The 19,010-nt window shown below is 40.3% G+C and overlaps 1 protein-coding gene across 1 annotated transcript; it reads left to right on the forward strand.

Annotated features, from left to right (window-relative positions):
• Positions 1 to 403: 403 nt before the first annotated feature.
• LOC121308464 (putative uncharacterized protein YHR217C) lies at positions 404 to 815 on the forward strand (the record flags this gene model as incomplete). The annotated part of the gene is made up of 2 exons (XM_041240880.1): positions 404 to 481; positions 768 to 815. Coding segments are annotated over 2 exons (126 nt in total), but the record flags the coding sequence as incomplete, so codon positions are not given.
• Between the last annotated feature and the right edge of the window lie 18,195 nt (positions 816 to 19,010).

Genomic DNA, 19,010 nt, shown 5'->3' on the forward strand with positions numbered 1-19,010 from the left:
GGTAGCTCGCTTATAACCAGTGTAAAGACCTGAACACTGGAGCAATGTGTTGGCAGGGGTGAGTATGAGAAAGCAGTCTGGCAGCTGCATTCTGACAAGCTGAAGTCTTCTAAGTTTAGTGGCAGTGTGACAGGGTGGCTGCAGGCAGGAATTCTAGCCAGAGCCAGGGAGCTGCAGCTCAGCGCTGGAGCGCATATTTATTAAACAAAAACAAACACAGCACGGCACGAGGGCCAAAATAAAAGGGTTGAACAAGAGAACAAAACACTCCTAGACTGGGCATTAGCCTTCACTACCACATTGCAAAATAATACAAAAATCACAGCCCAAGCACTCACAACCCAACAAGCACTCAAACTCACACACCCCACAAAACACACACACACACCTCATCAAACACTCACACACCCCACCACACACACACACACACACCCCACAAAACACTCATACACACCACCAAACACACAGTAGTCAACAAACAGTCACACACACACCACACAAACACTGTTTTGTGACACACACTCCACACCTCATCAAACACTCACCCACACACCCCACCAAAACAGTCCAAAAACACTCACCACCTTGTCAAAGTGTGTGTGTGGTTGCTTGTGACGATTGTTGTGGGTTGACACACCACACAAACACTCACACACACCACTAAACACTTACACATCCCACCAAACACTCACACACCCCACCAAACACTCACACCCACACACCCCACCAAACACACACACACCCCACCAAACACCCCACACCACACCCACACACACTCACACACACCCCACTCACACTCACACACCCCACCAAACACTCTCACACACACCTCATCAAACACTCACTCACACACTCTGCTAAACACTCTTACACACCACACCAAACACTCACACACACCACTAAACACTTACACATCTCATCAAACACTTACTCTCACACCCCACCAAACACTCACACCCACACACCCCACCAAACACTCACACTCCCCACCAAACACTCTCACACACACCACCAAACACTCACACTTACACACCCCGCCAAACACATTCACACACCTCACCAAACACTCACACACCCCACCAAACAGTCACACTCCCCACCAAACACTCTCACACACACCACCAAACACTCACACTCACACACTCCACCAAACACTCACTCACACACCTCATCAAACACTCACACACTCCTCCAAACACTCATACACCTCACCAAACACTCACACTCACACACCCCACCAAACACTCTCACACACACCACCAAGCACTCACACTCACACACCCCACCAAACACTCTCACACCCCACCAAACACTCACACCCACACACCCCACCAGACACTCACACTCACACACCCCACCCCTTAGGATCCAAGACAACACCCGGGTTCTTCACGCTAGTGGAAAGTTAAATAGAATTGCCAAAAAAAATAATATTGGTTGGATTACATTTTGTTAAACCCAGTTTAAGCAGATTACAAAACCTCAGTTTTATCTGGATTTATTTTCAAACAGTTTATATCATTATGTGATCAGATCTCAGTTAAACACTTTGTATTTATTGCCAGTTCTGCCTGTGGTGGAAATGATGCATAGATTTTTATCCAACATAAAAATGAAAGCCAAGATTGTATTTGTTTATAATGTCCCCAAGAGGTACAGCCCTGGAGAAGGCCAAACTGTACCGTATTTATTACAGAGGTGCAGTTACCCAGTGAGATAAACTGGTGTCAGTGAGATAAATAAGAAACAAACCAAAGTACAGCTTTCCCAGAAACACCATCATGAGACTGCAGCCATTTTCCTCAGAAATGTACACAAATAAATGATCCAGTGATCAGAGGAATATGCTTTTGATGCTGCGCTGAAAAGAGAATGAAATAAAGAACACTGACCACTTCTGTTAAAATATATCTGGGAGCCCAATTGCAGAAATGGTATGCAGAAATTTACAAGAGCAGACCGCAGGCACTGGTAACTATAGCGACGAGCCATTCACAAGAGCAGAGCGCAGGCACTGGTAACTATAGCGACGAGCCATTTACAAGAGCAGAGCGCAGGCATTGGTAACTATAGCGACGAGCCATTTATAAGAGCAGAGCGCAGGCACTGGTAACTATAGCGACAAGCCATTTACAAGAGCAGAGCGCAGGTATTGGTAACTATAGCGACAAGCCATTTACAAGAGCAGAGCGCAGGCACTGGTAACTATAGCGACGAGCCATTCACAAGAGCAGAGCGCAGGCACTGGTAACTATAGCGACAAGCCATTTACAAGAGCAGAGCGCAGGCACTGGTAACTATAGCGAGCGCAGGTATTGGAGCCATTTAGCCATTTACAAGAGCAGAGCGCAGGCACTGGTAACTATAGCGACAAGCCATTTACAAGAGCAGAGCGCAGGTATTGGTAACTATAGCGACGAGCCATTTACAAGAGCAGAGCGCAGGCACTGGTAACTATAGCGACGAGCCATTTACAAGAGCAGAGCGCAGGCACTGGTAACTATAGCGACGAGCCATTTACAAGAGCAGAGCGCAGGCACTGGTAACTATAGCGACAAGCCATTTAGCAGAGCGCAGGATTGGTAACTATAGCGAGCCATTTACAAGAGCAGAGCGCAGGCACTGGTAACTATAGCGACAAGCCATTTACAAGAGCAGAGCGCAGGTATTGGTAACTATAGCGACAAGCCATTTACAAGAGCAGAGCGCAGGCACTGGTAACTATAGCGACGAGCCATTTACAAGAGCAGAGCGCAGGCACTGGTAACTATAGCGACAAGCCATTTACAAGAGCAGAGCGCAGGCACTGGTAACTGGTAACTATAGCGACAAGCCATTTACAAGAGCAGAGCGCAGGTATTGGTAACTATAGCGACAAGCCATTTATTTACAAGAGCAGAGCGCAGGCACTGGTAACTATAGCGACGAGCCATTTATAAGAGCAGAGCGCAGGCACTGGTAACTATAGCGACAAGCCATTTACAAGAGCAGAGCGCAGGTATTGGTAACTATAGCGACAAGCTATTTACAAGAGCAGAGCGCAGGCACTGGTAACTATAGCGACAAGCCATTTACAAGAGCAGAGCGCAGGTATTGGTAACTATAGCGACAAGCCATTTACAAGAGCAGAGCGCAGGTATTGGTAACTATAGCGACGAGCCATTTACACGATCAGCATGGAGCAGACCCACGGCAGGCATCCAGCTCATCACACCCTGAGAAGCAAAGGCCTCCATCTCACGGTTTAGTAACTCTTCCAGCTGCACCAAATTCAGTCTCAATATATGGACTGTGTGTTAACAGTAAAGAAAACCACACAGGGCAAGTAAAATTAAGAATAAGCTTGCACATCAAAACAAAGTAACCTAGTCACAGTTTTTTATTTTGTGATGCAGTACGGATGTGAGCTTCTGGAAAGGGCTGTAAGATGGGAATTTTGCCTGCAAGTGAACTATGAAATATTTCCTGTGGAAGTTGTTCCATCTTTTTTCCCCTTATTTTTATTTATAATTATTACAACATGATACATTGCACATGTGGATTTCTCAAAGCTGAGATGGTCTCACTTTACTTTAATCCAAAGAGCAAGCAAAGGAAGATCTCTCTCTCTATATTTTTGGCAACCAGTAAACAAGTTGTTCAATCTTTAATGAATGGGTTGAATTAGCAGAAATGTGCTTTTCCCATCTCTATCGAATTCTATGCAGGTCCGCTTGTGCAATTTTATTCATTTTAAGGTCATTTTTCCCATCTTTGATGTCAGCACCATCTTTAAACAACGAGACAGTTCAGCATTAAAAGATATATTGTTTGAAGATGGAGCTCATTTAAAAAATAACCTTAAAAATAACTCCATTTCCACATGTACAGTCTGCAGCTGTTCACGCTGGTCACTGTGGAATGCCCTGATCTTGAGCAATAACTAAACAGTGCTGAAAGCCACTTTTCATAAGCACAATTATATAAACTTTTCAAGTGCAGTCGCGTCTTTCCACTTCCATTACCCTTAGCTCCTATTGATATTGACAAAAGCCAACTCCACATGACTCATCTGACATGGTACAAGGCTGTCACACACTGCGTATTGTGCTGTTATTTATTTGTAGTATTCAATTTATTTGGTCTGGGTGAGTGTGAGTACTAACCTGGTTGCTAGGTAACAAAGAGCAGGTTGCTAGGTGACCGGAGTGGCTCTGGGCTCTGCCTCTTGTGTGCGTGTGGCGAGTTTCAGTCGCACTTATTAAAGTGAACTCTTGTGAAACAGTCAATCAGATTAAATTGATCTTGAAAGGTAGGGGACGCGCTCCAGATACATGAGATTACAATCTTCTTCGAAAACCAATTTCGTTTTCTTTTTCACTTAAAGGAGGGAAGACATTGCAAGCTACTGGTCAACAGACACGATGGTATAAATCAATTCCACACGATTTTAGAATGGGCTGTGATGTGTAAAAATGAGAGTTTAGTTCATGTCAGTGACTATAAGTGGCAAAATAGGCACAAAAAACTCCTATTCTCCAGGAACTTGTCTCCATTAAATATTATATTTTGGCCAGCAGGACATTTCACTGTGGTGTATATCTACCACAGGATCATTTTAACACACATTACCAGACTAGTTTCAAATGTGCCTTTGCTTACATGCCAATCCAATGGTGTGTTGCTGAAATTCAGCACAGAGCTGCGCTTCGGTATTCAAACTATACTGATATGTGTTTTATACAACTTTTTATGAAGCTAAATGTCGCAATAATTTCACATTTCTATTGTTGTTTTGTCTGTCTGCGTCTGGCTTATCCAAACAGCCCGTAGCTCCTTCATTAGCGCCGGTAATGGTGGGAAACAGCTGCTACACAGATTGAGCTCAGGGTTCTCTCTAAAAAGATGGTTGCGAAGAGGCCTTAAACAGGGTTAGAAATTAATCTGCCTCGAAGCACAGTCTGTTGAAAATTAAAGTAAAGATCCACCAGGGGTTCTTCTTTGAGAAACATTTTGACTTTAGCCAGTCAGGAGAGATTCGGTCATGTGACTATGCAAGATGGTGACTCCTGCAGAAGATGACATAGTACATTGATATGTACGCTGGAGCATTTTTGGAGCATGCAGCAGGAATGATCACGTGCTGCTTGAAAAAGCTTTTGAAGAAACTTGTTTCTGGAATAGATAAGACATTGCTCCTGTATTTGCTCATGTGGACTGAAGGAGAAGCATTGGCAGGAGGTTCTAAGCAATTTCTTAAAAGATTTTTAAAACCAGAGTAGGAAAGATTATCAAATTCCATCGTCATACTATGATGGAAACAATTCAAGATATGATATGCAAGAGATCATTCTCCCAAATGCGTTTGAACCCCTGGAGCAGCCAAATGAACAGAATCCAGAGAGTGAGCACTATAGCTAGTGCTAGTCATTTCTACCAGAGCACTCAAATACGGAATTCATATTAAAACCCAGTGCTTGTTCCTATCTAGACACATCACAAAGTTCATTCAAGTTAATATTGCAATGGGACTTTTCTTACATGGATTTTAAAAATCTCTGCAATTCAATTACCAGTTTTTAGTTCTTACCTTTTATCCTTGACTATTTTCCCCATTAAATATATAAAGACTTCCTAAATGAGGTCTTTGCTTATAGGTTTGCTGAGATGGGGGTTGCTGTACTTGTGTGTATTAATGATGGGACTGATTAATTAATGGGACTGTATTCATGTCCACTATAAAGGGTCACCATAGATAAAGGAGCATGAGGGCCCTTGTTATCCTAGAACACTTGCAAGACCTGGGCAACCTGCTGGTCTGAAACCAGGGACTGAAAGAGACAGAAATGACAAGGTAAATACTTGCTACTATCTGCCACAGAGCCAGCGTGAGACAGTGCTTCTGTTTCTAGGAAGAACTGACCAGAATGCGCTAAACTGTTACATTTCTACCGTGGCCCAAAAGTACAAGTCAGTGTCAACGTAAAGTGCAGGCAAATCTAAAAATGGGAAGCATCTTAAAAGGGTGGCAAAGACAAAAAAGCACAACGTTAATAAAAATGTATGACAGAAAAGTTTCCCATTTGTATTTCCGTCATAGGTTTTTATTAATGTCATGCTCTTTTATTAACGTCATGCTTTTTTGTCTTCGCCACCCTTTTAAGATGCTGCCCATTTTTAGATTCGCCTGCACTTTACGACGACACTGCCTTGCACTTTTGGGCCACTGTACATTCCACCTCTTATTAGAATGCCTTTCATTTCTAGTTCCCTTTTCTAAATGACACTGTGCAATGTACAGTAAGATCTGCAAGCTGTTCTCTTGCTGCTTATATACACTGTCTCCTTTCAAGGCTGTTAATCGCTTCAAAAAAAAGAATGCTGGATACAAAGGAGTTTCCAGGACCTCAGTGTTGTGTAACTGACTTTCTTTATTGAAGTCCCTTGTCAGTTTTTTATTCATTTACATTTCAGAACGAGACCAGGTAGCTTCAAAAGTATAGCTTTCAGGATGAATTGCTGTAGCTCTGACTAGTGTGGTGGCTTAATTAATTGTCTTTTTTTCTGCACCAAGGGCTTCAAGTGTTGTCATTCAACACTGCCCCCCCCTCTCTCTCTTTCCCTCTCTATCTCTCTCTCCTCCCTCCCCCCCCTCTCTCTCTCTCTCTCTCTCTCTCTCTCTTTTTCTCTCTCTCAAGCAGACAGTGCCACTCCCTTAGTGATCTATGGTAAAACTATCAAACTAAGTAGACAAACGCTTTTCCAGTACACTGAAAGCACTGGCTGAAACTTTTTCTGTACTTAAGCTCCTTTCCCACTGGCCACTGCTCTACCCACGTCGCAACCTGGTGTCATGCATGTCGGCTATAGGATTTCACACTGCTTTTGAAGATGTTTTCCTTTTTCTAGGAAAGGGACGTTTGTTATTCTTGAATTGAAAATTGCCTCCTTTTTAAAACTATGCAAGAGATTTTAATGATCAGTCTCTCCCACAAGTGCTTAGGCTCTCTAAATATGATCCACCCTTCCTACAATTTTGGAAAGGCTGGACATGGCATGCTCTCTTCATTTTACTTGCAGAAATAGGTTTCTGGCTGAGGACTGCCAAGGACAACACTGCATTGAATACTGTACCAGTCTGGACAGAGTCACCACTCAGGAAAATCGTTTTAGAGAACAAATAGAGAACAAAATAGAGAAGACTCAGTTATTCAACACTGTTAGTAAATGCATGCTATTTAGGGTGCTTGTGAGATGAATTCTTGCTGTAAATCTGTTCTCATACTTTGAGCCTGTTTGCATACATGATGCTACTGACCTGAACTCTACTACCCCTGCACACTTTCTTTACAATGCATGCAGAACAATTCAGTATCCAAACTAGTCACAGTAGGCAATCTGCAATACAATTACCAAATACAGAGGGCATGCTTAAACAAAGCATTCCAGTAAGTTTATTTAAAAGGAACACTCAGTTTACAAAGTTGTATGGTGGGTTTACTAGGTTGTTTCATGAAGTGCGAGATTTCACATTGCTTGACATATACTGTATAAGGTGTACACCTTATTAGCTTTTACCTGTTTGTACAATAACGTGTAGCAGTCAACTATAACTATGGCGTGTGATGAACACGTGGTTAATACATTAATATGACTGGGTTTGAGACCCAGCGACGTTCACCAGCACCCTCACAAGACGACTGGAAATTTACATATACTACAGCTGCTGCAAACCAGCTGAGCGCATCAACAGAATGGGGAAAAGAGAATGACATTTCTCCTGCGAATGAAATTGAATAAAACTTTCCTTTTTATTTTCTGTATTAACACCGGGTATTGTGGGAAGGCGCTACATGTACAGCCGCACTTATTGGAGCGCTTGAGGGTCCCCTGATAAACATTGATTTGTCCCTGAAGGTTTCAGTCCAAAAGGTAAGAATGGGAAACAGAGCTCTGCGTACTTCTGTGTCAGTTTGTCTTTTCTTAGTTTATAGGAATGCAAACACAACTGAAATGCGGACGTTCACACAGCGTTTCTAGATATAATGCATATGTGTTGTCTACTGACTTGCAAAAGCTGGTTGCGTACATTTATTTGACTGTATTTGCACATTCAATTGAAATAGCGCAAGTGTAGCAGTGTGTGTAAGTCTCTGACCAGCTCATCTTGTAAATATCAAAATGAAGACATACATGCAATGCCTGGCTGTTAACTCGTGCTTGCCTAATAATGCATGCATATATATATATATATATATATATATATATATATATATATATATATATATATATATATATATATATATATATATATATATATATATATATGTGTGTTTTGTTTTAAAGCTACACAAATACACAGCAAATTCGATAACGTTCATTTTCATTACTTCGCGTACAGTTTGTTTTATATTCAGAAATGGTTCAGTTATAGAGATTAAACTTTTTTTTTAACACGCTCTTAAATACTAAAAATTGCACGTTTTGAGCTCAGCATACACTTTTAGGAAAATGGGCACGAGTTTACCTAATGGTTGCTTTGGGCTTTAGAACCTTTTTATTGCGTTCTGTAAAAATTATTATAATAAAACGAACGTTTTGTGTAGAACAGCAGCACGTGCAAGGACACACATTTGTAGAACTTCAAAAAAACTTAAAAGCATTTTTTTTGTATTAGTTATTGGTAACGTTGAAACGTTATAGTTGCTGTAGAACTACCACAATTATAACTATACGACAGTTACAAAATTACAATCAGGTAAGTCGGTGTAGGGGTATTTATTAAGTGGGAGAGTGAAAGGGGTTTTTGCGAATAAGATGAAGAAAGTAAGAAATCGCATAAGCAGTGCTTTTAATGGCTGGTGTTTCCTGGGTAAGAATGTTTGAATGAATCTGTCTACGTGCCGTTAAGGGAGACAGTAAAGGCTTGACCCAGCAACTGGAGGCTCTGTGGACTGAAGCAGTACAAGACGTCTTCCTAATATGTTATTGATAAAGCTGTTTTAAAGAATATAGAACACAGTCGGGTATATCTTCAGTTTTCTTGCCTTTTTTAAATGGCCAATTTATTAAGTTGTGGGGCACTAACAGTATGCGCCCCCTGTCTGCCTGCCATGGAATTTAGTCTTATAACCAAATATTTTTAGTCGGAATCGACCGCAAACATAATTATTTACTGCTTTTGTTTGTTTGTTTATTTGGTTCTTACTACTGATTTTATTGTATTTTGCATTGTGATATTTTGTACAACTTTAGTCACCATAGATAAGGGGGTCTGCTTACAAGGAAATTAATACATAATAACAATAATAACAGTTAATATAATAACGGCAAGTTATCGCTAGGGGAGTGATATTTTGCAGCTGAGACATTTTTCCGCAGCGGCAGCTCTAGCTCTAACCAATCAGATGGGTTGGTTGGGATTGCATGATAGGTCACGTGTGAATGAAAACCTCAGAATATCCTTCAACCTGATTTGTGTGATTAATCTCTTACACTACTTCATCACACACACACACAAGTAACCAGAAGACATGTTAATCCCAAATCACATTCAAAGCATTGTGTCCTGGTATTATGTGGTGCCTGATGTTTCACTCTGTAAGATTAGAAAGTTAAGGGGGGAAATGAAGCTTCCAGAATGTTTTTAAAGCGTAATGAAGGCTTGCTCTACTGATGAACACCTCTTTCGTTGCCGTTTATTTAAACTGTAACTAAGAAATCTCTCATTTCAGTTTTGTAACCTTTTAAATAAGCTCCAAATGACATGGTAGTGTTGAGATGATAGGAAACATACTGCAGTAAGGTACAATTCCTCCCCTTTCGTTCCCACTCTGTAAATTACAATATTTTCTTTAATAAATTAACTGCATATACAAGACTAAGTGGCATATAATTTAGTTTGGTTGTACGCCTGTAATATTATTTGAAGGTATGTGGTTCTAATAACAATGTATAAAGTGAGCGGTGTTTGAGTTAATATTTACCTCAGGCATTTCTCTCGCGTGGGCTAATCAGCTGCCTCTAGCTTGCTTCTTTTCAAGGTAATCTTTTACTCAGTCATATGTCTCATGGAATGGTTCCTTGGAGAGTCGAAAATGCACCTTGAACCTCTCATGGTCAAACTCGAGTTCTTTCACCAGTCTGTGGTATTCACCTAGCTCCTTTCTTTTCATCAGGGTCCTGTGGATCCATAATCTGTGCTTTTTATTTCCAAAGCAAGAGCCAGAAGGAGACCCTCCTCTTAAAATTTTTCCTCTTCCGTCTTCTCTGTGTGTCCCAGGCTTACTGCTGTCCTGTCCCTCACTGACTGCATTTCACATGTTTACTGTGTATGGAGGGAGACGGCCTCTTTGTACTGACAGTGTCTGCAGCTGCTGGACTACAGACACCAGTCACAGGTCTTTTTGTATGGCCTGCTTGGCTAGCTGTGTTCAGTGCAAGTTTATTTGTAGATTAGTTCGTTTTCCTATCATTTAAAATAGCTGTAGCCTATATTCTTAAAACAACAATAAGGTCTCTGCACACCGGACGCGATGCGAATTGTCCAGCAATAAAATGATCGCTGTGACAGACGTACACAATGTGATCGGCGACTCTCCTCTGATTGTATAATCAGATGGAAAAAAAATCAAACATGATAGTCCTGTTATACAGCTAATAAAAATGTAGGATACATAACAGCTTTTCAGAGTACTTATTTCAGTAAAGATAAACGAAACGCGCACACCAGCTATATCCAGTTCCCTGGAAATGGACTGCCAGATGTTCTTTATAATTTCTGTCCTTTATTGTACAGCGCTGGGTATTTTGATACTGCAAGAATTCTCTTTTCTTTTGCCATTGTTTACTGAAAGCTGCCGCGTATCAAAATTGCAAAAATAGACACCAATCATATTTTTTTTGGATCGCTTCAGTGTCGTCTGTCGCATCGCAGGCAGTGTTTTATTTTTTGTTGTTGTGGTGCTGTATGTCGCACAACACTCTCGCGTCCGGTGTGTAGAGGCCTTTAACCTCTCAGAGGAAGATCTAGAAAGTTTAAGTGATGAGAATGATGATCTGGAACAGGATGTTCACGAAGAGACAGAATACATACATGACAATATTACAAGTATGCCTTGTGGTGCACACTCTACAAATCTGATACAGAAGGACAAAAATGTGAGTCATCTGCTTGCAAAAGTACGAAAGATTGTGGCACTTTTCAGAAGATCCTCAAAAGCAACTGAAAAACTTTTGTCAGCTTGCGGCTTGACTGTTATTACAGACTGTCCTACAAGATGAAGCAGCACATACTAAATGATTGCATGATTACTCCAGATCAAAGATGTCATCTTCCAACTGTCAAGCGATGAGGGCTGGGATTGTCTCTTGCGAGTGGCAGAAGTTGAGTTCTCTGAAAGAACTTCTCGCTGAACACACAAAAACGCTTCAGAGTGACACAATGTCTCTCTCATTGGTGCTGCCAGCTCTTATTGATCTCCTTTCGCATCTTACTGACTACGGTCACACCAGTAGCTATACAGAACCAAAGCCTCCTTCCTAGACCCTCCTGTTGCAGTAGAGACACTCATTGAAAATGAAGACAATGTGTTACAAGAGGTGCTCAAGAAAGCTGAAGAATGCATTGCTGATTCAGCCCAAACTCTTTCTGACAATGACAGTAGCACAGAAGAAACATCTGCTGAAGGATCCCAAAGTTGCCCCTCACCAAAAAGAGCCAGATTCCATTTCTTTTCAAAAGCACCACGGAAGTTAGCAGTTTCAGGATCTGCTCCTTCAGTCAGGCATAAAATCAAGAAGTACAAGCAAATTGTGTCAGAGCTCTGCAGCAATGATCCAAATGGAGTTACATTTTGGAAATCACAAAGTCCTGTTCCTTTTCTAGTCCTATAGCTGTATGCACTTCATTTACTTGCCATGCCAGCCTCTTAAGCATTTGCTGAAAGAGTGTTCAGCATTACTGGTGATCTTACACAGGGAAAAAGAAACCGAGCCAGTGTTCACCTGGAAAGATGTGCATTTTTAAAAATGAACACTTAAAGTTTCTTTTTTGTATAGTTTACATTTTATCTTGACTTTAAATATCAAAGCTCATAACCTCTACCAGCCACGTTTATTTTGAAGTGTGTACTCCCGTTATCTAAAGAGTTGCCTTTCAATAACAAATCTTTAACTTTTTGTAGGGATGAAATTTTTTTAACCTTAAATACAGTATCTTAATAGCTCCATGGTAGAGGAGATTTCGAACTGTATAATTCATGACAAATATGCTGTATTTTTTGTTTTTCCAGCTTTAAATGCTTTGCAACTTGCAAAGGCAACTTACAAGTATGGTCTAAAGTGTGAGGATTATTCTGACATTTAAAAGAATAAATATATCAAAGAAATCTTTAAAATGAATGTGTATGAGTTGTTTTCTTTAAATTATTCATATTGCTTCTGCCCAATTTACTTGCTCTTTAATTGTTTTGGTGTGTACTTTTAATAGATAAGGATTTTTTTCAAAGCTCATTACACTGATATGCTGCACAAACCAGTGGTTTCACAGAGCCTGATTAGCACAAATCCTGGACAACCTAACGTTGGTTTTTAGGTGTTAGCTAGTCTAGGACTATTGCTAATCGGAGCCTGTGAAACAGTCTTGATCTACTCAATGTTAATTTAGGTAGGGTAGTCCAAGATTAGAGCTAATCTGGGTCTGTGAACCCATCTTAAGTATACATGGACTAAAACATGACCTTGGCAATAGACTAACTGACCAACTAACCAATATCTATGACTAAGACTAAATCTATTGACCATTTCCATCGACTAGACTAAAACTTATCAAATTAAAAGACTAAAACTGGGCTAAAGTTCTAGAGGTTTTTGTCGTCTAGACTAAGACTGTGACTAAAACAAAAAATGCTGAGAAAATTAACATTGCTTTAAACCAGTGGTTTTCAACTCAAGTACCAGTGTTTCCAGTAGGGACCAACAGGCGTACCAGTAACCAGTGCAATCTAAAGCCTGATTGGCACAAACAGGTGGTTTCGGATCATTTTCTCAGAGGTCTCAGAAGTTCATCAGCAAATCTCTAACATCGTCTGGCAATTGCGCAGCGTACATTACGCAGTGCAGCCGTGTTGCTGTTTGTTCATCATAGATAATGCATGGCAACTAATGTTAGGAGACTAAAACAAATTTTAAGTCTTTGTCTTGGGCTGAAAAAAAAAATAGGTGGGTAGAACATGAAGGCTGTGAATATACTCTCCTGTCAGGGAAGTATCAGAGGTTGTGAATTCATTTAGAAATAGCTGATGCAGGCAGGAGAGTTTTAACTTTTGTGTCTGGTTGCTGACTGGCTTGTAGACTAGGGATGGAATTGGCTGCAGTGCTAGTTTACTATTGGAACAAGGTGAGATTGAGTTTTACAGGCTGATTTCATGGTGTAAAATGGAAATGTGGCTTTTTGTATTGTTACACGTTTTCAATGAGTAGTAAGGATCAGGTTGGGTCCTGTTACCTGTAAAACAGGTTGTGAAGGTATAGAACTAAATTTGACTCCAAAGTGCTCAATACTGTGAGAAAAACACCAGCTGTAAACCTAGAAATAATCCGATCAGGTTTTTAATTAAAGTCTTTTAAGTACTATAAGGCTGTTTATACGCATTTTGTAACTTCAAGTATTTAAAAACCTCCCCTGTAGTGTCATGATAAATTGGCTTAACGTGAGTAAATGTATCAAGTGATGATGCATCAGGTTGATACTGAAGAATGAGAAAGCCATGCCTTTAACCTGAAGTTGTGATTTATCAAGCTTTGCCAGCATGAGTGAAGAAGAGCACACTGGCTTGGAAGACAGAAAGCAGGAGCCACTAGGTACTGACAGAAGAAATCTGAGTGAAGGATTGGAGACAGTTAACGACTGATCGAAGAAAAAGAGGAGCAAGTGAACCCTGTCGGAATGGTGCTGTCAAAGCAAACGATGAAAGGAAGAATTGTGCCTGCACAAAATGATTGCTTTTACCCATACCCCAAGGAGTCTTAAAACTGCAGGGATGGATAAAAGACTCCCATTGCATAAAAAAGACTCCCATCCCATTCTCATGGTGTAACACAGTAAATTGTTTCCTGTAGTGTGCTGTAGGTCTGGTTTGTGTTTGAACTGCAACACAGGAAGCAGAAGCAACTTTTCAGATAAAAAACAAGCAAAGAACCAAAGTACACAATACAAGGGAGGGCAGTAATAATGTTAAGAAGGAAGAAAATTGATTTTAACACAGGGTTTGTGTCAAGAATGGATCAAGCTGCTGTGCAAAAGGAAAATAGTCATTTCTGGAATGGATTTCAATGCTAAATTAAATCATTCCCTCACCGCAGCTATTCCCCACAGCTCAAGAGAACTGAAGATTAGTGGGCATCTTCCTAACCCACAACCAAGCCAATTGCCTCTTTACACCCTGATACACCAGGGGATATGTCACAAAGACAGCTGTAGTGGGTGACGTCAGACCAGAAACAGGAACCAACACAGAACGCAGGTTTTGCAGTGGCGAAGGCGCTGATACGCAGTTTAATAATCAGACAGACAGAAACTAAAAGGTTAAACAAAAAAACAGCACACGGCACTTGAGGGAAATAAACAGACAAACAAAACGGATTAACACTACGCGACACTAATAAACAGCAGATGAACAGACAACATTGCCACGGGATATCAGTGAGCTACTGGTCTCTGTAGTACAAAGGCCAGTCCTGCAGGTGTCCGTCTCGGCTCACTAGGTGCCTGGCCAGTAGGGTCCACTGTAGCACGATGAGGAGAAACAGTACCTGTTGGTTTTGCCTCCCTAACCTAATGGAGTGACAGAGCCAACGTGACAGTCCCTCCACCGTCTTCGTACAGCCAGGACGCGAACCTGCACTCCCCTGACTGTATGACTCACCCTGCACACCACACAGCCAGGACGTGAACCTGCAACTCCCCTGACTGTATGACTCACCCTGCACACCACACAGCCAGGACGCGAACCTGCAGTCCCCTGACTGTATGACTCACCCTGCACACCACACAGCCAGGACGTGAACCTGTTCTCCCCAGACTGTATGATATACCCTGCTGAGCAGTAGTGGTGCTCTTTTCGGTTTATTAAATGCTTTAAAAAGTGGATTGGTTAGTTGCGCAGACCACCGTAAATCCCAAGTAATAAGCAAGCTGGGCGATCCAGTGCCCAGTAATACAATAATACAAGTATGGTTATTACATGCTTAGCCTTCAGGCTATAAAATGCAAAAAGCTAGAGCAACTACATTCTAAAACATTCAATGTACCACTCTTTTAAGACTAAAACATCATTTCTATACCTTATAGCAATGCATCCAATATAAACAAGATATAAATTCAAATATATGCTTACCTTCCAGTATATGGAAGGTAAAAAAAATAAGGCAGAGACTTCTGACTTTGATCAAACAGCAATCAGTTTTTCAGAGATCTTCAGCATGGACCATGTCAGCTTGCAAGATCAAGTCTGGACTTATATAAGATTTTCCCTCCATTGAATACAGCAGGAGTCCCAATTAAATCTGATCATCAATGTGCCTTGGCAGTTCTTATCTTTGAGTTAATGATATATTCCTGAAGGATCCCGGTCAGCTCTTTTTAAAACTAATTGGAGTTATATAACTCATTTCCAAACTATTGGAACATGATCTCATGGTTCTCATTTTCAACCTCTCCTTTCTCTAAAAAGTACAATACAAGTTTATATGCGTATTAAAAGAGATGCTGTTTAATATATAACATCAGCTTTTTGTGTTATTATATCAACTTGGGTCTACAATATAGTCCCTCTGAACAGCATGTCTTGTCAACTTTTCATATTAGTTTACTTTCATATACAAATGTGTGTTAACAAAATATTGGGCAAAGACTGTAGGGGTTTCATAAGCCTTTGAATAAAACCACTAAGCATACAGTGACAAGTCCAGTTATTTTCTTTTAAATTTTGGCTATAATGAATATGTTAAATATAATAGCCTCATATTAACTGTACCGTGCTTGGTCTAAGCCTGACCTCTCTCTGTTTCTAATAATTCCTGCACAAGCAGGTTTCAGACACCCACACATTTTTGGCTCACAAACAGCATCCCAATTAAAGTCACTATCTTGCTGTTAAGAACCGATACTGTAGACAACTTTTCTAATTTGAATGAAATGCTCGCTTTGGCTGCCAAGTTTTAAAGACCTTGGATTCAAAACTAATGACCAGCGAGTCTCACGTCGACTGCCAAAAATACCTTTTCAAGCCTTGCACCGCTCTGCGACAAGCAGGTAAAGACGAGATTTACCAAATGAATTATTTTTCTTTAGTGTACTAAAGTTATTAAATACAGTTTACACTTTGTCTTATATTCAAAAATAACACTTCCCTGTTTTTTATTGCAGTAAAACCTTTATATAAACTAAACATTTATATTCATTAGTTTAATTGATATTGTAATGTTTAAAATACTTTTTGTCTAGTTGGAGACAGAAACTGAGCTAATTCTTATGTGTTATGTTATGTCTTAATGTGTTTAAAGCATTGTCAATGTCAAGCATCTGTTATAATACACTTTAGTGTGTTCTGTCAACAGTTTAACTTTAAATGACTATATAACACGCATTTCTAATTCAGATACTTCAATATAGCCGTAATTTTATTTTACTCCATTGATCTGTTATGAAATAATTAAAGCTTTCAGTGGAAGATCCAGTTATTTTCATCTAAATTCAGGCTACTGTTAACATATTAGAATGTACTAGTCTTACAGTGACTGAACTAAATCTGACCTCTTTCTTTGTTCATACAAAATCCAGTTGAAGCAGGTTTTAAGACAACCTTTTCCCAATTTTAGTGTTGATTAATGTGAAACACTGCCGTAAGCATTTTCTAATTAATTTCTGTGATATATACAAAAATGTTTATTTTAATATTAACTCCTACCTTCTGTTATCTGAAGGTGTTTCGTTCATTAATATTAATGAGATCGCTCATTATAGAAAGGACCTTGGCTTTTAAATCGCTGATCACCAGAAATTCCCGCTTCGTCAGCCAAAACCAATGTCATTTCCAACACTGCTTTTACTACAAGCAGGTAAGCACGAGATCTCAAAATAAGTTGTTTTCCTTCAATTGGTTCACTGGATAGTTAAAGTGATGGTTTATACTATTTTGTCTTATTGTCTTCCTTTTTCAAACATAACATTCTAATAGCGGTGTTATTTCAGTCTTTCTAAAATATGTGCTTGTAACTCAAGGGCTCCTTCTTGATCAGGTCTTACAACTTATTCCAAATAAGATACATGATCCATTTAAACTGTATGTTTGTTTAATTTGAAGAAATGTAGCAGAAGTATTAAGACTTAAGTTGTTGATTCAAGTGTTCTGTTTCCATTACTTTTAGAATACTTGATTTTAGATTAAAGACTTTAAATGGAACTCACTTCTTTAAATAAGAGACTTGACTGTGAGTCGGTTCTTGAATTAGTTAAACTGTGTTCTGGTTTTCTAAGTCTTTTTTAGTTTTCCTATTATATATTTTTTATTCTTTACTTTAAACACCTACACTAGTAAACACATCTACGTTTTAGAGTATGTTATTCCTTTATTGCTCAGCACAGCAATTCTCTCCAGAAAATTGGCTCCCCTTTTTTCTCATCAAACTGCAATGTGCTGACAAAGTTTGGCTCTTGATTCAGAGTTGCTTTCATCTGATAAGAGCCTGCCAGGAGCAGGTCAGCTCAACTCCTCCAGCAGGCTTCTTCACACAATCTGCACACCACAGCTACCTACGGTGTTTCAGATCTAAAAAAGAGTACAGACCATATTAATATCATTATTGACAAAGAGTATATTTCAATCAATACATGTTATTGTAAAGCATCCAATTCGTATTTAACAAGTCAGCACATTCCCAGCAGGATTCGAACTCTGCGCCAGACTCAGCTCGGACCGGTTCTGCGAACACCACGGCAGCCCTTTTCATCCAAATCTTCGCATCACAGGTGTGGGCAACCAGTGTCTTCGCTTGATACCTGCAAGACAATTTTTACGCGTTTGGCAGGAACACCCTCCTCACATTCTGGTTTACCCAAATGAGTCCATGTCACTGGATGACCACTGTCACAACCCACACATTCAATTCTCTTTACATACCATGGGTCTACATTCAAGTGTGAAAATGACTTCCCTTCAGAACTGTTATATTCAAACAATTCGACAGTGTCTGACTAAGTGACTACAGGCTGGACATGGTTTGGACCTGGTCAGTGGTGATCCACCTCTGCATTTGTCACATCCACACGTTAGAAAAGGATTGAACCTGCGCTCTCCTGACTGTATGACTCACCCTGCACACCACACAGCCGTGCCTTTACCAGGTGGGCCGCCCTGGGACCCCTTGGCATTTAGATTTCTAATCGCATTGTTTCACGTTTATTGCAGTTGGGGTGTTGAGCGTTATTGGAAAACGAGTGTCTGAAAATGGATTGCAGGCTGCTGGAGATGAGAAATCACAGTTAATTAGGATAAAGGCATTTGCCAACATCTGAAAGTGGAACCAATTTTTCAGCGGAGGTCTCGGCAAGTGAAAGAAGTAGTAAAAGCCTGTACCAATCATTCCACTTTAATCCGTCTCATCACTCTCGCACGAAGGGTCGTCCATAAACATGGGAGCTCGCAGACGCATGGCTCTTCAATCAGTTGTCTAATTATGAAACATGAAGTGTGTGGACAGGGAAGAGGGTTTAGAGTGCAGGGGAATGGGCTGCCCGGGAGCAGTTTAACACAATCGGAGCTGTGTACTGTGCTGCACAGTATTATTGCTGTAAGATTTAATATTCACACACTGTCCCCTATAAAGGTTTCCCTTTCTCAAAGCATAGCAAAGTATAATAAAGCATAGTGGAAGCTAACGCCTAGGTAAGCACTGGGTTTATTTTACTCCGTAGAGCAGGGGTCTCCAATCCTGGTCCTGGAGAGCTGCAGGCTTATCTGGTTTTCATT

The sequence above is a fragment of the Polyodon spathula genome, unplaced genomic scaffold (assembly GCF_017654505.1).
Source record: "Polyodon spathula isolate WHYD16114869_AA unplaced genomic scaffold, ASM1765450v1 scaffolds_720, whole genome shotgun sequence".
In the NCBI taxonomy this organism is placed as follows: domain Eukaryota; kingdom Metazoa; phylum Chordata; class Actinopteri; order Acipenseriformes; family Polyodontidae; genus Polyodon; species Polyodon spathula.